Source organism: Poecile atricapillus, chromosome 14 (genome assembly GCF_030490865.1).
Source record: "Poecile atricapillus isolate bPoeAtr1 chromosome 14, bPoeAtr1.hap1, whole genome shotgun sequence".
Taxonomy (NCBI): Eukaryota; Metazoa; Chordata; class Aves; order Passeriformes; family Paridae; genus Poecile; species Poecile atricapillus.
This window is the reverse complement of record NC_081262.1, coordinates 2498584-2517952: the sequence shown is the minus strand read 5'-3', so window position 1 is coordinate 2517952 and position 19369 is coordinate 2498584. Positions and strand designations below refer to the sequence as shown.

Sequence of the window (19369 nt, the reverse complement as noted above, 5' to 3'; positions counted from 1 at the left end):
GCCCAGAGAAGCTGTGGCTGCCCCTGGATCCCTGCAAGTGTCCAAGGCCAGGCTGGATGGGGCTTGGAGCAGCCTGGGATGGTGGAAGGTGTCCCTGCCATGGCAGGGGTGGAATGAGATGAGCTTTGAGGTCCTTCCAGCCCCAACCATTCCAGGATTGTGAGGCTCCATGCAATGGAAAGACTTTTCCAGGGACAATGACTCTGTGCTGAGCTGTGTCCCCTCAGGAGCGAGGGACATCCCAGGAACTGTGCTGGGTGTGTTCAGGATTTGCATCGAGGCTAAACACGCTGCAGCCTTCTGGATCTGGTGTTAAAAACACATGGAGCAGCATTCCCCACTCCAGGATTGTCACACACAGCCTTTTCCCAGCAGGAGCAGGGAAAGGGCTCCTTTGTCTTGCTGGGGTTCTGTGCCAGCATCCTGAGCCCACCCCTCCCCAACACCAATCCCCCTGGGCTTATGGGGTTCAAGCCCAGGCCCTTGAGAGGATTAGGCAGGAACAAGCCTGGCACAGGCTGCTGTGGAACTCAGCATTCAGGATGTGCCTGGGACATGCCCAGCTCATTCTCTGCTGTGCTTTTAGTCCAGCAAGGGTTTGTCACCAACCCCAGGCACTGTCCTGCAAGTCCTGAGTGCCCCCAAATCCTCTGTTGCAGCTGCCAATGGAAAAAGTTGGTTTATTGAGGGAAAAAAATCACCATAAACTTCCCAGTGGTGCCTGGGCTGTTTCTGTCCTGTCCTGCTCTGCCAAAATGGGACACATCACTCACTTGGTGGGGTGGGATGACCCTGGCTGGGCACCAGGAACCCACCAAAGCTGCTCCATCCCTGCCCTCCAGAGATGGACAGGAAAAAAAAATACAACAAAGGGTTCATGAGTTGAGATAGGACAGGGAGAAATCACTCATCAAATACCACCATGGGCAAAACAGACTCAAACTGGGCATATTAATTGAATTTATTACTGACAAAATCAGAGCAGGATAATGAGAAGTAAAATCAGAACTTAAAAACACCTTCACTCCCCATCATCCCTCTTCCCCAGTTCCCCCTCCCTCCCCACAGTGGCACAGGGAGATGGGAGTGGGGTTTATGGTCAGTTCATCACACATTGTTCCAGCCACTGCTCAGGGAGGAGTCAGGGCACTCCCCTGCCCCAGTGTGGGGTCCCTTGCACAGGAGGGAGCTCTCCATGGACCTCTCTGACCTGAGCCCATCCCCTGGAGCTGCTGCCCCGTGTGTCACTCCTGCATGGGCTCAGTCCTTCAGGCACAGCCTGGGTCTCCACAGGGTCACAAATCCATCCAGGACCCTGCTCCAGTGTGGGCTCCTCTCTCCATGGATCCGCAGTTCCCTGCCAGGACCCTGTCCCAGCACAGCTGCCCGTGGGCTCCCAGCCCCTCTCAGGCACCCCCTGCTCCAGGCCTGGGCTCCTCCAGGGGCTGCAGGTGCATCTCTGCCCCTCCCTGCCCTCCATGGGCTACTGGGACACAGCTGCCTCCCCATGGGCTTCCCCACAGAATCTCAGGGTCATCCCAGGAATCTCAGGGTCATCCCAGGAATCTCAGGGTCACCCCAGCTCTGGTGCCTGGAGCAGCTCTTGCCCCTGTCCTGCCCTGTCCTGCAGAGCTGTTCCTCTCCAGTGTTCTCACCCACTCTTCTCTGCTCAGTTCAGCTGCCCCATCACTTTTTTGTGTTTTCCTTCTCAAATTTGCTATCCCAGAGGTGCCACCACCATTCCTGGTGGGCCCAACCTCAGCCAGCAGCGGGTCCATCATGGAGCTACCAGGGATGGGCTGTGTGTTGGACGGGGGGAAGCTTCCAGCAGCTTCTCACAGAATCCACCACTCCCTTACCGAGTCCTGTCCTCACAAACCCAATCCTGCTGGGAAGAGGATGTCCTGGATGGAATGGAAAGCTGCTGTGGCACCTCCCTTCTAACATGTCCCTGTCTGTTCCCACAGATCCCATCCCCACGAGCTGGCCCTGGGCTCCGAGCTCAGCCACTCCATCGTCACCGTCATCAGCGGGGAGGAGCATTTCGAGGATTACGGGGAAGGGAACGAGGCCGATCTGTTCCCAGACCCTCTGTGTAATGGGGAAAGCAGCTTTGGCAGCTCCTCCTTCCTGTCTCCCAGGTAATGCCCGGCCCTGGTGCTGCTTCAGCAGGGGCAGTCGCTCGGTGCCTTCACTCTGCTCTGTGGGATGGGATTTGCCAGCCAGGGGGGCCTGGCAAACTCTGGGTACAATGGGATAATCGACTTGGAAGTGGGAGAGGAATTCCTGTCCTAAGTGTTTCCTTTCCCTGGTCAATGCCTGTCCTGCTGACACCCAGCAGGAGGTGGAAGAGCTGTCTGCATTTCCAGTGTCACATTCCCACTCCTGTTAGGGATGTGGCTCCTCACAGAACCTTCCAGGAGAGAAAACCACCTGCAGCTTTACTCCTGATCCTGCAGGATGACTCTTTTTTTTTTTTTTTTCCTCTTTCATTATTTTGGGCTTTGATGCAATGTTTGGTTGGATTTGCAGGAGCTGCAGCAGCATTCCTTCTCTAGGGCTAGGTAGAGCAGGAAGCAGGCTGTAGCATTTCCTCCTTGCTTTAGGGTCTGAAACCAGGAAAAAGTCCATTTTCCAGCCTGAGCAGGGTGGGCTGAGGAGCTGGTATGGTGGTACAAACCCCACCAATACTTTCCCTTTCTAAAGAAAAGAAGTGAAAGCTGGAATATCATCCAGTGCTGCAGCTCATAAAATGTCTGGGATGACAGGTAGCACCAGGGATGTGTTCCTCCATTGGAAACACAGGGCAGGAGTGATCCCTGCCAGCCACACACCCATGTCAAAGACAAAAATATACTTCTTCCTCTTTGGAATCACACATTTCTGCCTTTTTGCAGCTGTGTAAAGTTCTCAAAACTTCTGTTTTTTTCCTGTCTTCCCGATTTCTCCCAGCTTCCCAAACGCCTTCACGGAGTTTGGACAATTCTGGTTGCACAGGGCTGGCAGGGAAGAGCAGGTCAGGGCTCATTTCTTTTTGCCTGGTGCAGCAGCAATGTTGGAGGTCTCAATCACAAATAGGAGAGTTGCTGTAGAGAATTCCCAACCTTTTTCTTTAGGAAAGCAGTGCTCCAGCACTGTGGTGGGAAGGGCACAGCCTCTGATCCATGCTTGTCCTTGGCCTGCTCCGTGCAGGGCTGTGCTGGTGCTGTGGCACAGGAAGAGCTCTCTGATTAAAACCCAGCCTTGGTGTTCGTTTGTCCTCAAGGATGAGCTGCCAGCCACATCCAGAAGGCTCCTGGCAAGAAAATACCCAGCTAAAGGAGCTTTTCAATCATTTAATCACTTTTTGCCCACGCTCCCAGTGCTCCAGTCTTGCTCTGCCAGGGCACCATCTCTGCTCTGCTCTGTCTCTGGATCTGATCCACATCTTATCCCATCTTCCCCGTGTTGGGAGGGGCTCGCTGGGCACGTGGCCACACAGGTTGTGGTGGTTTGTGCTGGAGACTCTCTGCTGGGGCTTGCTGGGGAGGCAGGCTGGAGATAAACCCTGCAAAACCTCTGGAGTCAGGAATGTGGGGCTGTTGGAGCTGGAGGATTTCCTCATGCCTCTCAGGTCTAGCCTCCCCTTGGATTATTGCTGTGTGTCTGAAGTTCTTCCCTAAACATTCCCTGAGTCTGTGCAGTTCTTCTGACTTTGGGTAGGAAGGAACAGGACACAGGGAATGGCTTCCACTGCCAGAGGGCAGGGATGGATGGGATATTGGGAAGGAATTGTTCCCTGGGAGGGTGGGCAGGCCCTGGCACAGGGTGCCCAGAGAAGCTGTGGCTGCCCCTGGATCCCTGGAAGTGTCCAAGGCCAGGCTGGATGGGGCTTGGAGCAACCTGGGATAGAGGAAGGTCCATGGCAGGGGGTGGAATGGGATGAGCTTTAATGTCCTTCCCACCCGAATCATTCCATGCCTGAGCAGCCCCAGTGTGTTTAAAGACACCTGAAGGGACCACAGGCCCTGGTTCAGGTTGGATGGGTTTTTTGGCTGCATTTTGAATACAAAGAGCAGCATCGCTTGTAAAGGGCCACATCACCACAGACCCTTTCCATGCTGCAGGAGTCCCTAAATGGGAATAATTTCTAGAAATTCTCCTGCCACGACTCCAGAAGATGAACACAAACCCCAGGAGCCTTCAGGGAACACTGTGGGATGTGGTGCTTCCTGGCCCAGTCCTTGTGTGTTTGCTGGTCATCCCTCCTCTTGAGTCTGCCCTTGGATACCCATCTGGTAGGAAAAGCCTCTTTGCAGCTCCTGGTGGGAAATAAAGGGAAAAGTTCCTTGTGCCCATCCCGGCCACCAGGCAGCACCGAGGACCTGTGGAAGACAAACGCTGCTCCAGGAGATGGAGGGATGCACAGGAAAACTCTGTATTGTAGAACCACAGAATCTGCTGAGCTGGAAGGGACCCATCAGGTTCCTGGAGTGGGTGGGGGCACCCCAGGGCTGAGCTCTCACCCACTCCACAGGCAGGGAGCCAGGGCAGCCGGAGGCCAGGAGGATCTGTACACACCCCAGGAGCTGCCAGGCTGTCCTGGGGCTTCTCCTCCACACTTCTCTTCTTGTTTTGATTAATGCTGGTTAAATTTGGGTTCCCACCTGGGCCAGGCTGCACCACCTGGGAAGGGAATGCACCCAAGAGCACCCAGAAGAGAGTGCACCTTCCCCCAGGTGCCACAGAGCTGCTGTCACCTCTTCCCTGCACAAACCCTGAGCCACCGACCTGTCTGCTGCTGGGAAAAGGTTATCCCGGGGCCAGAGGGGTAGAGGGAATGGTTTTCAATTGAACTTTTTTTCCCAGGAATGGGAAGAGATGAGAATTTGGAATTTGCTGGTGTCCAGCCTGTCTGAGGGGCTGGGAAATACTGTACAGACAGCAGAGACTCCAGGCCTGACCCTGGGCTGGGGGCTGAGCCAGGGGACCCTCGGGATGTCCCAGCCCTGCGCTCACCCTGGGCCAGGAGTTGCTGGGTTCTGTGTCCTGGGATTCACTGCCCCTTCCAGGTGCCTGCTGGGTTTATCTTGCTTGTGTTTGCTCACACCTTTACCTGTCTCTTCTATTGAACTGCTTGGGTTTTTCACTATTTAACCTTTCTTTGATTCACATCCGTGGCTTCCAGAAGTGCATTTTCTTACAGGAGGGATTTGTGGAGTCTGGCCCCAAATTAACACAAACCATTTGCTGTTCAGAATCCCCTGTGTCCTGCCCAAATCATGAAGAAGTGTCTCCCAGCTTCCCAAGCTGTGCAAGTCCCACAGAGCCCCATTCCCCTTCCCAAATTCGCCTTCCCCATTCCCTGCAGGAGCACAGCACTGCTGCTTGGCTCCTGTGGGATTTGCTTTGGAGGAGAGAGGGGTTAAACTGCACCCATCCATTTCATCTTGGCTTAAAAGCTTTTTGCAGTGAAAATCTGACTCTCTGCATTACTAAGGTGGGTCTGCAGCAGCACAGCTGCTCTACTTTTAAAACATCCCAATGGAAAGTGGGACACTGACTGAAGGATCATAGAATCCCACAAAATCCTGAGTGGGAATAGACCCACAGGGATCATCCAGTCCAACTCCTGGCCCTGCACAGACCCCCAACAATCCCACCCTGTGCATCTCTGGGAGTGTTGTCCAAACACTCCTGGAGCTCTGGCAGCCTCAGGGCTGTGCCCATTCCCTGGGGAGCCTGGGCTGTGCCAGCACCTCTGGGGGAAGAACCTTTTCCTAAAATCCAGCCTAAACCTCCCTTAGATTCAGCCCTGGCTCACAGCACCCAGTCCTGCAGAGTGCAAGTTCATTCTGCACTTACTGAGGCAAACCAGGAGCCTCCTGAGACAAATTGCCTGGAATATCCTGCTGGAAAATAAACTTTGCAGTAGGTTTGTGGGAAGCACTTACCTCACCTGCCCTGGGCTCTTGGGGATTGAGATTGGCTCAGGGGTTTGGAAATGTGGGCCAAGCTCAGCTGCTGGGAGTCTCTGGGAGGAGGGTGATGGAAGTGTTGTTAATTATCAACTATATAAATTCTATTGGGCAATTACAAATTATCAATTAGCTATATATTGTTATAAACTATTCTAAATTAGAAATTATCTATATGTTATTATATACAACCCCATATTGGCTTTAATTTGGCTTCGAAAATCATGGTGGGAGGCAACCCAGCCTGCCCTGACTTTTTAATTCAAATTTCTTACCTCCCACCAAAAATTCCCTTACCTTGAGGGACCCTCAGCTTGTGGAAGCCACGGCTGCAGCCTCTCCCTGTGCGTTCTGTGCTGTTGACATGACCCTTGTGATCTCTCTAGCACCGATCCGCTCGCTGCGAAACTGCACAGCATTCTCGCAGATGAAGCTTTTGAGTTTTACTGTAGCCAGTGCCACAAACAAATCAACCGCCTCGAGGATCTTTCTGCTCGCCTGAATGATCTTGAAATGAATAGGTAACGGGGCTCGTGTGTGTGGCCACCTCAGGATGATGTTCTGCCTGGGAACGCTCTCCTTGCCTGGCACGGCTTTTCCCTCGCTCCGTGCGGGTGGGGAGAGGGGATGAGTTTTACCAGGGAGCCTCTGCAGGTGCTCCAGGTGCTGGTGAGCTGCTGGAGGGTGAGCAGGAGGTGCCTTTAATGGGGGCTGGCAGACAAGGAGAGCATTCCCTGTCCTTTGCATGCCTGTGCATGGTGGGTTCCAGCTGGCCGTGTACAGTATTTCTGTCACCAAGGAAAGACTGGGAATGGTGTGGAAGGGCAGCCTGGAAGGGCAGGGACAGCCCATGGTCCTGCTGCAGGAACAACCTGAAAGAGTCAGCCTGCTCCACAGGGCTTGGGAGCAGTAAAATCTCACCCAGCTTCACCCACAGCCTGCCCACCCCGGTGTCACCATGGGCTGGGGAGATGTGACAGACCCCAGGAACATCAGGAGATTCTGAATGACATTTTGGAGGTTGCCCAGGCAGCAGCTGGATGTGTTGTCTGACAAGTGGGGATGGATCTCTGCGTGTTGATTTGTTCATTCAGAGTTGGTTGCAGCCCTCTGGGTGGAAGGATGGTGCCATTGGTGGTAAATCTTTATTCTCATGGCTGCTGTGGCTGTTCAGACCTGGTTTTTGGTCACGTTCTTGATCTCTGTCTGTCCTTTGCAGGCACAGTGTTATCTGGGAGCTTTCCTGGTCTATGGGAGGAGAACTGGAAAACAAATAGGAGCTTGAACTGAATTATTTTTAATGCAAACAGAAGTCTCTCCCTTTATTTTTCTTGGTTAAATTGTTGTCTTTGGTGTTGGAGACTTTGAGGGTCAGTGATGGGTCTCAGGTTATGCAGGTATTGAGGAGAACACTGGTTTTCCCTGGAAGCCCCACTCCATTCCAGGTTTTCTCCACCACATCTACCTGCAAAGCTGAAGGAACACCTCAGAGCCTCCTGTGATGGGTGGGATTTGCTGTGGATCTTCTCTGTCCCGTGGTCATGGTGGGAATCCCATAGGTTTTGGTTTGCCCTGTGAGTAAGTGCAATCCCTCCATCTGTGTTCAGGGTTTCCCAAGTACAAATTTACTGGGAATATGTTCCAAGGGCTTTTATGGAAGAGGCAGTGGCCTCTCTTGGTGTGCTGTGGATGGGAGGTGGGACCTGCAGGACCTGCTGCTCCTCTCTGCATCACCACTGACGTGAGGCCCTCAGAGCAGGGGACAAGTCCCAGAGCAGCAGGAACTGGACCAAAATCTGGGACAAGCCTGAAGACACCTTCTCCAGGGGATTCTGGCAGCTGGGATGAACACAAAGCACCCCAGAACAGCCTCACTCGTAAAAGCTGCGGGCACACAGACAGTGTTTTATCCTTGGAGTTAACTGTGGAGCTTGCTCCCAGCATTGGGGTGCTGCTTCCCCAGCCCACAGCATGGGAAAGCAGGGAAGAATCCTCCAGGAGCCTGGGATGAAGTGGTTTGTGCCTCTTTTGTTGCAATGCCCTTGCTGGTGTCTCAGCCTTTGGACACTGCAGGTGCTGTCGCTTCCCCAGGAGTTTTTTCCAGAGGAAAATATTTTTCTCCCCAGTGCTGGGGCCATTCCTTACAGTTCCTGGCAAACAGCAGGGCCTGACCTCCTCCCCTTGGGCGCCGAGCAGCCTTGAAGTCCAGCCAACAGCGGCTCTTGTGCTCCCTGGAAATGTGGGATTTGAGGATGCACTTTGACCTGAGGGCTGCTCACCCTGACAACAGCCCCCAGTCAGGTTTGGGGGTTGCTTTACAAAGCAAATTGTCCTAAACTATTTTTAATCCCTCCTTCGAAGAACTCATGTTGCAGCTCCAGGCAGGAGTGGACTTCCAGAGGATTTTATTTGTTATTTTGTGCTAAAATGGAGCTAAGCACCAGGGAATGCAGTTGCTGCTTCTTGGATTGGAGCTGTTCCTGCTGCCATCTCTGAGTGAGGATTTGGTGTGGCCTGGTGGCATCTTGTGACACCAATATGTATGGAAGATGAGGAGTGAGATCCAAGCCCTGCCCACTTCCCCAGCACCAGTCACGACCAGAAGACTGGAAGGAGCATCTCAGCAAGGAGCTGGTTCTGGAAAAGGCTGTTTTTTCTCAGCAGGGAGAGCCTGTAGCCTGTCCCCTGGGGGTGGGACACGGTGACACAGCCCTTGGCTGCTCGTCCTGTGGTGACACTGATCCCTGACCGCTGTGGTATGATGGCAGCTGGCTCAGACGTGGATCCAAGGAGTGATCTCCGTGGGTTATTTGTGAGGAGAGAGAGCTCATCCCCCTCCCCTGCCACTGCAACATCCACACTGGGACACCAGCAGCAGCTCCTAAAGCCTCTGAGCCAGGAGCAGGCAGCACTTCCCTGGGGATCCAGAGCCCAGCAGTGAGACTGTGGAAGGGCACAAGGATGGATGGATGGATGGATCCAGTGGGATCACGGCTGTGGGAAGGGCAGAAGGATGGATGTGCCATTGGTGCCCAGTCCGTGGGAGCTCTGGGGGTGCCAGGGGAAGCCTGGGGTGCTGTGGGGTGCAGGACATGTGGCTCAGTCTGCCATCAGCACCGGGCTGGACCCCCCCAGCCTCCCTGCTATTCTTAGCTCTTTCCTTGGGGATCGGTTTTCAGGCAGGGATCAGTGGGAGAGCAGAGCGTGGCAGGGGGCAGTGAGCTCTTCTCCAGCATTATTCCATGTGCTTTGTTATTCCTTGCTGTTAACCACGGGAGTGGCCCCTCTCCTGCCCTTTCCAGGGGTTTGGGGGTGCATGCCAAGGGCGCTCCCTGCCACAGCAAAGGATGTGCCCTGGAGTCCATGCAGTTTCCTGTTTCCCTGGCTCTCCACTGTCAGCTTTTCTAACTCTTTCCTGTTTTTTCTTCATTTCACAGCCCAAATAAAAGACTCTCCAGCAAGAAAGTGGCAAGGTAAGCTCATACTCCTGTTGTCGTTTGCTTGATCTGTGCGAGCTGCCGGATCCGCGGAAAGAAAACTCAAAATAAGCTTGGAGAGTTGTATTTCTGGAAATGCTCCATAGTGCAGGGGAAAAGTGGGTTTAATTTTAAGAAGAATTTTTAAATTCTGTTATTTTTTTTCTGGAATGGGTGTTTCTTGCTTGTGCACACAGCTGGAGGCTGCTGGCAACCTGATTCCTTCCAGGAAAAATGGGGAGGGGTCTTTTCCTCATGCTCTGTGCTGCTGGTGCCATAGCAGGGGGCACATGGAGGAGGGAAGGAGTCTCTAGAAGGACATATCCCTCTGGGATGTCCCCTCCCAGTATCACCATGTCTGTAGAGGTCTACAGGACCAGACCAGTCAGTGCCCCCACCTGGAGGGGTTCTCCAGCACCCCAAAATTTCCAGCTGCCTTAGACAGCTCTTGGTCCTATTTTACTTCACTCCGTGCCACCCTCAGCACTTGGCTTTGTGGGAGCAGCTCCCCCTGCTCAGTCAGGGGCTCTGGATGGGCTGCAGGTAACTCTGGTTCAATGGTTTAACCCTGGTTTAGCCCTGGTTTAAGCCCAGGTTTAATGCTCTGCTGCTTCTGTCTTGCACGACCACCTTGTGTGATGTCAGTCACCTTTTCTGGGTGGGTGTTGTGATCTCTGGCTGCACAGGCATTGGATATATTGGATATATCGGATATATCCAGGCAGTTTGCTGTGGATCTCTGGAGCAGAGGGTCCTTCTCACCCCTCTCAGTATCACCTGGTGCTCATCTTTCCTGTCCCAGCTCCCCCATCCCTCCTGTTCCCGTGCCATCATGATTTTAAGGATAAACTGACTCTTACATCCACAGTTCTGCCTCTGCCACACTCAGGGGGGAGATTTCCCTCTGCACTTGTTGGATTTTTCCTTGCTGGTTTCCCAGCAGGACAGGGAGGCTGTGGGGGAGCAGCTCAGTTTGGGAATGTTCCTGTTCCTCTGCTCCCTGTGCTGACCCAAGCAGCTTCCCTGCACCTCTTCCTGCCGCTGTGCTCTCACACCTTTCCCTTCTCCTTTTTTCCTGCACTCAGCAATCTCCCCTGGCACGGTTCCCCCTCCTGGAAAGGAAGCAGATCCTTGATATTACATTTCCTACTTCCACTCATCTTACTTTCTAAAGCTTTGTTAAAAACACTGGCAGGAAGGAGGGCTGAGGGGAGCAGCCTGTCCCCAGGTTTCCTGTTTTAGGACTCGTTTTTATCCCGTGCCTGGCGCAGATAATTTTGGGAGGATTTGAGTTGAACTTTTGGGAACAGAGACACCCTGTCTTATGGGGGATTGAGCCCTCCTGGCCCTTTGCTTTTCTGAGGCAGGGATGTGTGGGCTTGGGTAAATATTAGTTAGTTGAAGAGCAGTCAGTTTTGGTTTGTGATAAGGAGGGAGATAACAGGGTTTTGCTGAGCCAAATCCTTAAGCTCAGCCCAGAGCAAATCCTTTGTTGCAGATACTGTAATTAGTGAATAATCCCAAAACATTTGCTTTTAGAAAATTGATTTTATTTTGGTAAGGGCTCTTTCCTCATTTTTGTTATCCTGGTTCTGCTCGTGCCAAGAAATCTCAGCTGCTTAAGCCCTGTTGTGCTTGGCACGATTTAAATGACAAATGTGCCTGAGACTTTAAAATCTAAATATAAACTGAGGGTGAGGATGCAAAATCAGGCTGTGGTCTCTTGGTAAATGCCAGTTGTGCTTAGTGAGTCCTGGCATGAACACACTGTGTAGTGGGAGGAATTTGAGAGCCAATGGTACAAATTCCTAAGAAAAACTGAGGTTTAAAGAGACCTCTGTGGTTTTGTCATCCATCCCCTGCTCAAAAGCAGGAGAGCAGAGTGTTCTCCTCCTGCCTGGGGTCCCAGGGCTGGAACACAGCCCTCTCTCCAGAGCAGATCCTCAGCCCTGCCGAGGGGTGGCTCCCCAGGGTGTCCTTTAGCTCGTCACAAAGCTGGGGACACCGCTGTCCCGAGGTTAATGATTAGCTCAGCCTGGGCTGGGGGTCACAGCAGCCTCGGGGGGTTTGCCCCCCTCCCTCCCCTTACAGCCACACTTCTTCCCAGCCTTATCACACTGGGAGTACTCTGGCCTTTGCTGCATAATCCACGCCTTGGGATTATCCAGCAAAGGATAAGGTGCTGAGGAAAGAAAGTGGGAAGAGAGAGCTCTTATCTCTTCCCATTCCAAAGAGCAAGAGCAATGATCCCGGTGTGAAGTCCCGGGAGCGTGTCCACGTCTGCCCCGCGGGCACTGCCAGGGCCTGGCTTTCCCGGGAGAACTCCGTGGTGAGGGGCACATCCAGCATTCCAGGGCAGTGCTGATAAATCCCTTTGGAGAGGCTGAGGAGGGCGGGAGGCGGTGCCCTGGCCATGGTGCCGGTGCTGGCGCTGATGCCGGTGCTGCTGTGGGTCGGGGTGGTTTGTCTCCGTTTCAGGCAGCTGCACCAGACGAGCTCGTTGGCCGTGGGGGTGATGGAGGAATCCTACCAGGAGAACCTGGAGTGCACGGACGAGGACATCACAGACAAGGTGAGGGCCCCTTCCCTCCTGTGCCAAAACCTCAGCTGTGCCATGGGGATCAGGCTGATTCCGTGCTGCTGAGCTCTGTGGAGATGTTGAGGGAAGGATTGTGGGGTCAGGATTATGGGAGAGGTGCTGTGTTCCCTGCAGGATTCAGTGCCTTGCGGTGCTCCAGGCAGGATCAGGCTGGAACTCCTCTCTGTGGGTGCAGATGGGATGTGGGAAGCCCTCCCCACGGAGGGGATGGAGCAGGAGAGCACTCCAGGTGCTGGGCAGGGTCAGGAGGTGACACTGGATCCTTCTCTGGGGGCAGTGGCTTTCCCCAGAGTGCTGGGAGGAGGAATGGGCTGTTCACAGGCAGCGTTTTCACTTCTCCTTCACACAAGAAAGTATTCTCAGGTTCTGTTTTTCTGAGGCAACCCACCCAGTGTGAAACAGGAACTTCTCTCCTTGGCACACTCCGCTTGTGCTGTCAGGGCAGAGCTGATTTTGTGCTGGTGCTGATGGGTTTTCCTGGGGTGTTACAAGGAAAAAGTTGTAGGATAAGATGGGAGCACAGGAAAGATTTTGTTTGAGTATCCCTAGTTTAAAAACAGGGAGAAGAAGCTAAGATTGTATAAATGTCTACTGAAGTCCTGAAACTCTTTGGGAATGGCTTTTTAGCTCTGGGATATCAATGTCCTGAGGAGCTGTGTGTGAAAGAGAAATGTGTATGTGTGTGGCTGCACTTGGAAATAATTATAATGCAGGGAAGACCTTTAAAAAATAAATAAAAATCAGTATTTTTCCAAGGCTGGAAGTTGAATAAAATAATTTGGTTCCTTAAGGCGTTTGACTTGGGAAACTTTTGATGGAAAAGGCACTGCTGGGAAAGGCCTTGTGTGCATGGCCTCTTTAATATTCCCATGTCTCTCCCAGAGACAAGATTGTTTTTCTTCTCCACCAAGATTGTTTATGGAATTTGAATGAATTTGAATGAATTAAATGGAGATACAGCTGGAATAAACCCGGTACAGGGAGAAAATCCTCACCTCTGCTCCTTCCCCACCAGCTGGCATTGATCCCTCCATCTGTAAATCCAGGGCTTCCATCCTGTTCCAGCTCTGGAGATCCACCAGGATCTTTCCCTCTAGACTCCTTCTAGGATGGCATCAGGAAGGGGTTGAAGGAAGGAAAGAGTGAAGTGTTTGGCCCCAAACTGGTACCTGGGAGCCATCAAACCCCAGGAAACCGGGGTGGAAAAGGGTGTTTTAAAGGGATGTTTTAAATCAAGGCACGACTGCCCAATTCCAGTGGGGACCCTCCTTGTTTGGGGATGATGTGGGAGCTGCTCTGGGTTTGGGGATGCCCAGAGGCTGATCTGTGTCCCTGCTGGCAGGTGGTGTTCCTGGAGAAGAGGGTGACGGAGCTGGAGAAGGACACGGCTGCCAACGGGGAGCAGCACAGCCGCCTCCGGCAGGAGAACCTGCAGCTGGTGCACAGGTAGGAGCTCACCTGGGAGCCTTTCCCCTCCACGGGCTCCAGCTGCCTTCCCAAATCCAAACCACAGCCCTTACCAGGGATATTGACTCCATCCCAGCTGAGAACAGGACACAGTGACACAGAGATTTTATATTTTATGTGCTTAAGTTCTCTGGAGCTCCAGGACTTGGCCTTTAGGGATTTTTACATATGGCTTTTAATTGCTGGAGCTGTGTCAGGGAAAGGTTCTTCCCCCAGAGGTGCTGGCACTGCCCAGGCTCCCCAGGGAATGGGCACAGCCCTGAGGCTGCCAGAGCTCCAGGAGTGTTTGGACAGCGCTGCCAGGGATGGACAGGGTGGGATTGTTGGGGGTCTGTGCAGGGCTGGGAGTTGGAATCCATGATCTGTGGATCTGTATTTATTTTAATTATTTTTTATGTGCTTCCCTGCTCCATGTGTCCCTCCCAAAAGGTCTCTGGAACTCTGGTTCTTGCCTTTCATGTATATATATATATAGAGAGAGAGAGAGAGATATATAGGTATAGATATAGATATTGAGATATATATCAATATATACAGAGAGACAGATATATATTTTCTCTCTCTCTCTCTCTCTCTATATATATATATATAGATAGATATTGATATTTTTTTACATTTACTATATATTTATATATTAAATATATATTCAATATATAAATAAATTAAATATATATTTATATTTACTTTTCCTGCCCCACAAGCCCCTTCCAAATGGTCTCTGGAGCTCCAAGGTTTGCCTCCTGCTGGATCCTGGCTGGGCTGCAGCCCTTTGGATCCCACATGATGTAATCCCTGTGTGTGCTAATCTGCCAGGCTCCTCTCTCCCAGCATATCTTTACCCTGGGCAGATAAACCCGGCACAGTTTATCTATAGGGCTGTAATTCTGTTAAGTAACAGCCATGGCAGGGAACTGAGCCACTCAAACAAAGGTTTCTCTAAGCCCTGATAAACTTGGGAGAGAGGGAAATGTTTTCACTTCAGCAGCTTGGCCTGGAGCTGTCAGCTGGCTCTGGGTGAGCTCAGTGCTGGGAGCAGCTGGGAAAAGCCTTCCCCTGGGCAAAGCCATTGCATAAATTCCAGCTCCCAACCCCATCCCTGGAACTGCTGGAGAGGAGGAGGCTCCAGAGATACCTCAGAGCCCCTTCCAGGGCCTACAGGGGCTCCAGGAGAGCTGCAGAGGGACTTGGGACAAGGGATGGAGGGACAGGACACAGGGAATGGCTTCCCACTGCCAGAAGGCAGGGATGGATGGGATATTGGGAAGGAATTGTTCCCTGGGAGGGTGGGCAGGCCCTGGCACAGGGTGCCCAGAGAAGCTGTGGCTGCCCCTGGATCCCTGGAAGTGTCCAAGGCCGGGCTGGATGGGGCTTGGAGCAGCCTGGGATAGTGGAAGATGTCCTTCCCCATTGCTGGGGTGGAATGGGATGAGCTTTAAGGTCCCTTCCAGCCCAAGCCATTGTGGAATTCTGTGATTTGCAGTTCTGCTGACACACAGGGAAGGGTGACCTGCAGATCTCTTATTTTTTGTTGGGATCTCAAGAGAGTGAAAAGAAGATTTGAGGCTGTTGCCTTTTCTCTGAGTGATGAGACAACTTCATGCTGGAAACAGATGAAGGAGGTTTTTTGTCATGGCTACTGCAGTGGAACCACAACCCTGGGATTCCCATTTGGATTAGATGTTCTTAAAGGTCTTTTCCAGCCTCAGTGACTCTGAGATTCCCATTAAGAGATGTAGGTGTGTGTGGCTGCACTTGAAAATAACTCTAATGCATAGAAGACATTTAAAAATAATTTAAAATGAGCTTCTCTCCCAGGCTGTAAATTTAATATCATGCTTGTGTTCCATAAAGTGTCTGACTTGGGAAACCTTTGATGGAAAAGGTGCTGCTTCTCCTGCTGGGATGCACTTGGGGATGGTGAATGGTGAATTTTCCCTGGAAACTTGTTTTGTTTTACCATCTGCTTCTCCCAGCTCACCTGAGGGGTGGGAAAGGGAGTGGGAAGAGAATCTGGTCCCTCCCTTGGGATGGCAGCTCCAGGGGCCTAAGGGAAGTTTAATCCTCTCTTTCTCCTGTCTGCAGAGCAAACGCGCTCGAGGAGCAGCTGAAGGAGCAGGAGCTGAGGGCTGACCAGACCCTGCTGGAGGAGATCAAGAAGCAGAGGGAGCTGCTCAGCAAAATGGAGAGGGAGAAGAGCATTGAGATCGAGAACCTGCAGGCCAGGTGGGGCTGGGAGCTCTCCTGGAGCCAATCTGTGCACAGGCAGCCTGGGGGGGACACAGGGAGGCAGGCAGGGAGTTTCATTGGTTCAAGGTGTGACTAAAGTCACCACAAACCCTGAGTTTTGGTTATTTGGCCCACAGACCTAATCTTGGATTCTTTATTTGAGCTGCTCTGATGCATTTTAAGTTTAGCTCCCATCCTTTATCCATGTGCCTGCCCTGCAGCATGGGGATGAAGAGGGGATTTGTCAATTCCTCTTCCCATAAATGATCTCTTTTAATGCCCAGATGTTTTCCACCTTGATGGAAACAGGCAAATACCTGGGAAAGAAGAATCTTCCAAAAAGGAAGAGTGTCCCAGCCAGGGTGCTTCGTGCTGCCTGTTGCATTCCAAAGGAAGAAGTGGGGTGGGAGAGGTGTCAGTTATTTGACAGCATTTTTCCAGCTTTCCCAGAATGTTTTGCTGTAGTTCATCCCTTGCAGTCCATGGAAGATGAAGACAGTGGAGTTTTACCTGGGTTTGCAAAGACATTCTCTGACCCCCTGTTCTGTTGTCTCTGCTGCTGAGGCTTGTCCAGGGACTGAAAAAGCCCTTGGAACAAGGAATAGCACTGGACCTGATGGATGTCAGGGTTGTGTGGATGCCCCTCTCTTTCCCCTGGCAGCAGAAATATCTCAGGCTTTGCCTCAAACAGATGAATCCCTGCTGGCTTCCCTTTGGTTTAATATTCCTGGGGATGTTTCTCCCCAGTGTGGGATGCTGGGCTGAGTCTCACACCCATTCCCTTTGCAGGCTGCAGCAGCTGGATGATGAGAACAGTGAGCTGAGGTCCTGTGTCCCCTGTCTGAGAGCCAACATCGAGAGGCTTGAGGAGGTGAGGCCAGGAGGTTCCTGGTTTTGGGATGAAATTCTGGCTTGGGATGAATTTTCATGAACATGAGATCCATTTAATGTAACAAACCAGTTGCTTCCACTTTCCAGTCACTGCAGACCCCACTTTGGACATCACAATCCCACACATTTATCCTTGCAGTTTCCCACTGTTCAGCCTGGAAGCTGGGAATGAAGCCCTGCTAAATCTGTGTGGCAGTGGCTGCTCGGGAAGGGACTCGTGCCCTCTTGTGGAAGCTCGTCCCCATCCCTGTGGCCAGTCCAGTGCAGGGGAGGAGGAGGAGCAGGGATGCTCCATCTCCATGTCCTGGGATTTGTCACCTCCCAGCCCCTCTCACTGTCACCCTGCTCAGGATCCGAGGCCGTGTAGGGCCGGGGGCTTCCCCAGGCTCCTTGGGATGGGCAAGAGCCTCATCTTTAGGGATAGTGTGGGTTACAGTGGGACACCTGAAACAGGGGCTGCATTTTGTCTCTGCCGAGCTTGGGGCAGAATTAAAGTTAAAACTGAACTGAAATCAAACCTCCTTACCCAGCTGAAGAGCCTGAGGCACTTTATCCACGTTTAATCCCATGGGAGAATGCTGCAGCTCCATCCCTCCTGAGGTGGTCTGCATCTGCCAGGACCTTGTGAGCACAGCTGAGGCTGAGAGCAGGAAAACCCCAGTGGCTCTGAGGATAAATTCCCTGCCTTGGTGTGTTTCAGCCATGGGAAGTTGGTTTTGATCCATGTTCTCCTCTCCACAGTGAATGGGGTGAAGGAGGAGCAAATCACTGCCCCTCCCTGCCCAGGAGAAGCAGGGCTGATGAGCTGCTCTCCTGTCCAGTGCCCAAAAATCAGGATTTTGTTCAGTGTTGCCTTTCCTGCTGCTGTGGTGCCTTTGGTGCTGCTCTGTGGAGCAGGAGAGCCCTGAGCCAGCCTCTGGAGCTCCCTGTGGAGCCTCCTCAGCCCTGCCAGGGCCATCCATCACCAGCGCTGGAGGGGGGCTTGTGACATTTGTGGAGTTCTGAAAGCCAAATCCTTTCCCATGGGACTGGAAGCTGTGGGCCCAGGAAGGGGGTGGTGAGCTGGTCACAGGCAGAAGGTGCTGCTCCAGGGGCTGTTGGCATCCTCACCTGCATCCCAAACATTGGGGAGGAGAAGGGAACAGAGCTGGGCTTTGTGTTTGACACCCCAGCTTGAACTGGTCTATTCCTTCTTGGATCAGCCCTCAATTAAAACCTTTCACATCTGAAACCAAGAGTGGGGGTAGAGACCTCAGATTCAGGAGTTTTCTGAAATCCAGACATAAGGAGCTTTATGATTTAATGTCTCCTTGGCCTGGAGCCGCCGTGCTGGCCCCGGTCCCTCCCAGCCCATCCCACGCCAGCACCGTGCTTCCCAGAAAACAGCACGAGCGTGGATATTCCTGTGGATTCACTCTGGAGCCATCCCTTTCTGCCTCCCTCAGTGCTGCCAAAGCCCCAAGCCCTGGCACCCTGAGCAGATGAGATCCCAGCAGGCAGAGCCTCCTCAGGCGCCGGGAGAGGAGCGTTCCCTGCGGAGCCAGCGCCGAGCCAGGCCTCTCACTGCGGCTCCTCGTGTCCTTGCAGGAGAAGCAGAAGCTGCTGGATGAGATCGAGGACCTCACTGTGCAGCTCACAGAGGAGCAGGAGAAAAAGAGGAAGATGGGGGACAAGCTGAGTCAGGAGAGACACCAGTTCCAGAAGGAGAAGGAGTCAACGCAGGAGGTGAGTGGAGCCTGGGCCTGCCACAGCCCTGTCCCCAAAATGTGGGAATGTGGCCTTGGCAGCCTCTCCAGAACTGGGTGTGACTGGAGCAGTGGGTGCTGCCTGGGCAGAGGAAAGGGTTCAGCAGCTGAGCTGCAGCACCTCAGTCACTTCTGCTGCTCTGAAATTCATCCAGCATCGTCCCTGCAAGGGGGCTGTGCCACCCTGGCCCCTTCCCTTCCTGCCTGGAAGGAGCAGTGGCAGAGGCACCTGGAGCAGGGGGGTGAGAGCTGAGTGCCTGGAGCAGGATCACACCCCCCAGTCCTCCCATCATCTGTGCCTGGTGATTCCACCTGGAGGCCCAAGCAGGGCTGGCTGTGGTGGCAGGGAAGGAGCCTCATGCCCAAAGTGCCATTAGTTGTCACTGTGGTGTCACTGAGGGCTCTGGGGTGAGGAGGGGACCCAGCCCTGCAGCAGGAGGGAGCTGCCTGGGGAGGGACCCACACTGCTGGGGGTCTGTGCTGCTGCAGACCCAAACCCAGCCCTCCAACAGGGTCATTCCAGGGCTGTGCTCATGTATTTTAGTAGCTCCCCATCTCCTGCTTGCTGGAGGTGTGAGGGAGGAAGAGGAAACCAAGTGCCCCCAAGAAAGGAATTCAGTCATGGAATGGTTTGGGTTGGGAGGGACCTCAAAGCCCATCTCGTTCCACCCCTTGCCATGGGCAGGGACACCTCCCACTGTCCCAGGTTGCTCCAAGCCCCATCCAGCCTGGCCTTGGACAGGGCAGCCACATCCAGAGGCTGCTGCTGGATCTCTGGGGCCTGTGGCACTCAGCTGTCCCCTTGCCTTGCTCTGCAGCTCATTGAGGACCTCAGGAAGCAGCTGGAGCACCTGCAGCTCTTCAAGCTGGAGGCGGAGCAGCGCAGGGGCCGGAGCAGCAGCATGGGGCTGCAGGAATACAACAGCAGGACACGGGAGACAGAGCTGGAGCAGGAGATCAAGCAGCTCAAGCAGGTAAGGAGGCCTGGGCTGGCAGGGAAACAAATCC

At 53.1% G+C, this 19369-nt stretch overlaps 1 protein-coding gene across 4 annotated transcripts in view; it reads left to right on the top strand.

Moving 5' to 3' along the window:
* Positions 1-19369, top strand: part of RAB11FIP3 (RAB11 family interacting protein 3) — a 73004-nt gene that overhangs the window by 50250 nt on the left and 3385 nt on the right. For 3 of the 4 annotated variants that reach the window (XM_058849632.1, XM_058849636.1, XM_058849634.1), the window contains 9 exons: positions 1968-2141; positions 6344-6478; positions 9395-9430; positions 11912-12005; positions 13375-13478; positions 15582-15722; positions 16515-16596; positions 18204-18341; positions 19180-19335. In XM_058849632.1, coding sequence (XP_058705615.1) covers positions 1968-2141; positions 6344-6478; positions 9395-9430; positions 11912-12005; positions 13375-13478; positions 15582-15722; positions 16515-16596; positions 18204-18341; positions 19180-19335 — 1060 coding nt within the window. The remainder of the gene's footprint in view (positions 1-1967; positions 2142-6343; positions 6479-9394; positions 9431-11911; positions 12006-13374; positions 13479-15581; positions 15723-16514; positions 16597-18203; positions 18342-19179; positions 19336-19369) is intronic. The other variant, XM_058849633.1, reaches the window with a different exon arrangement.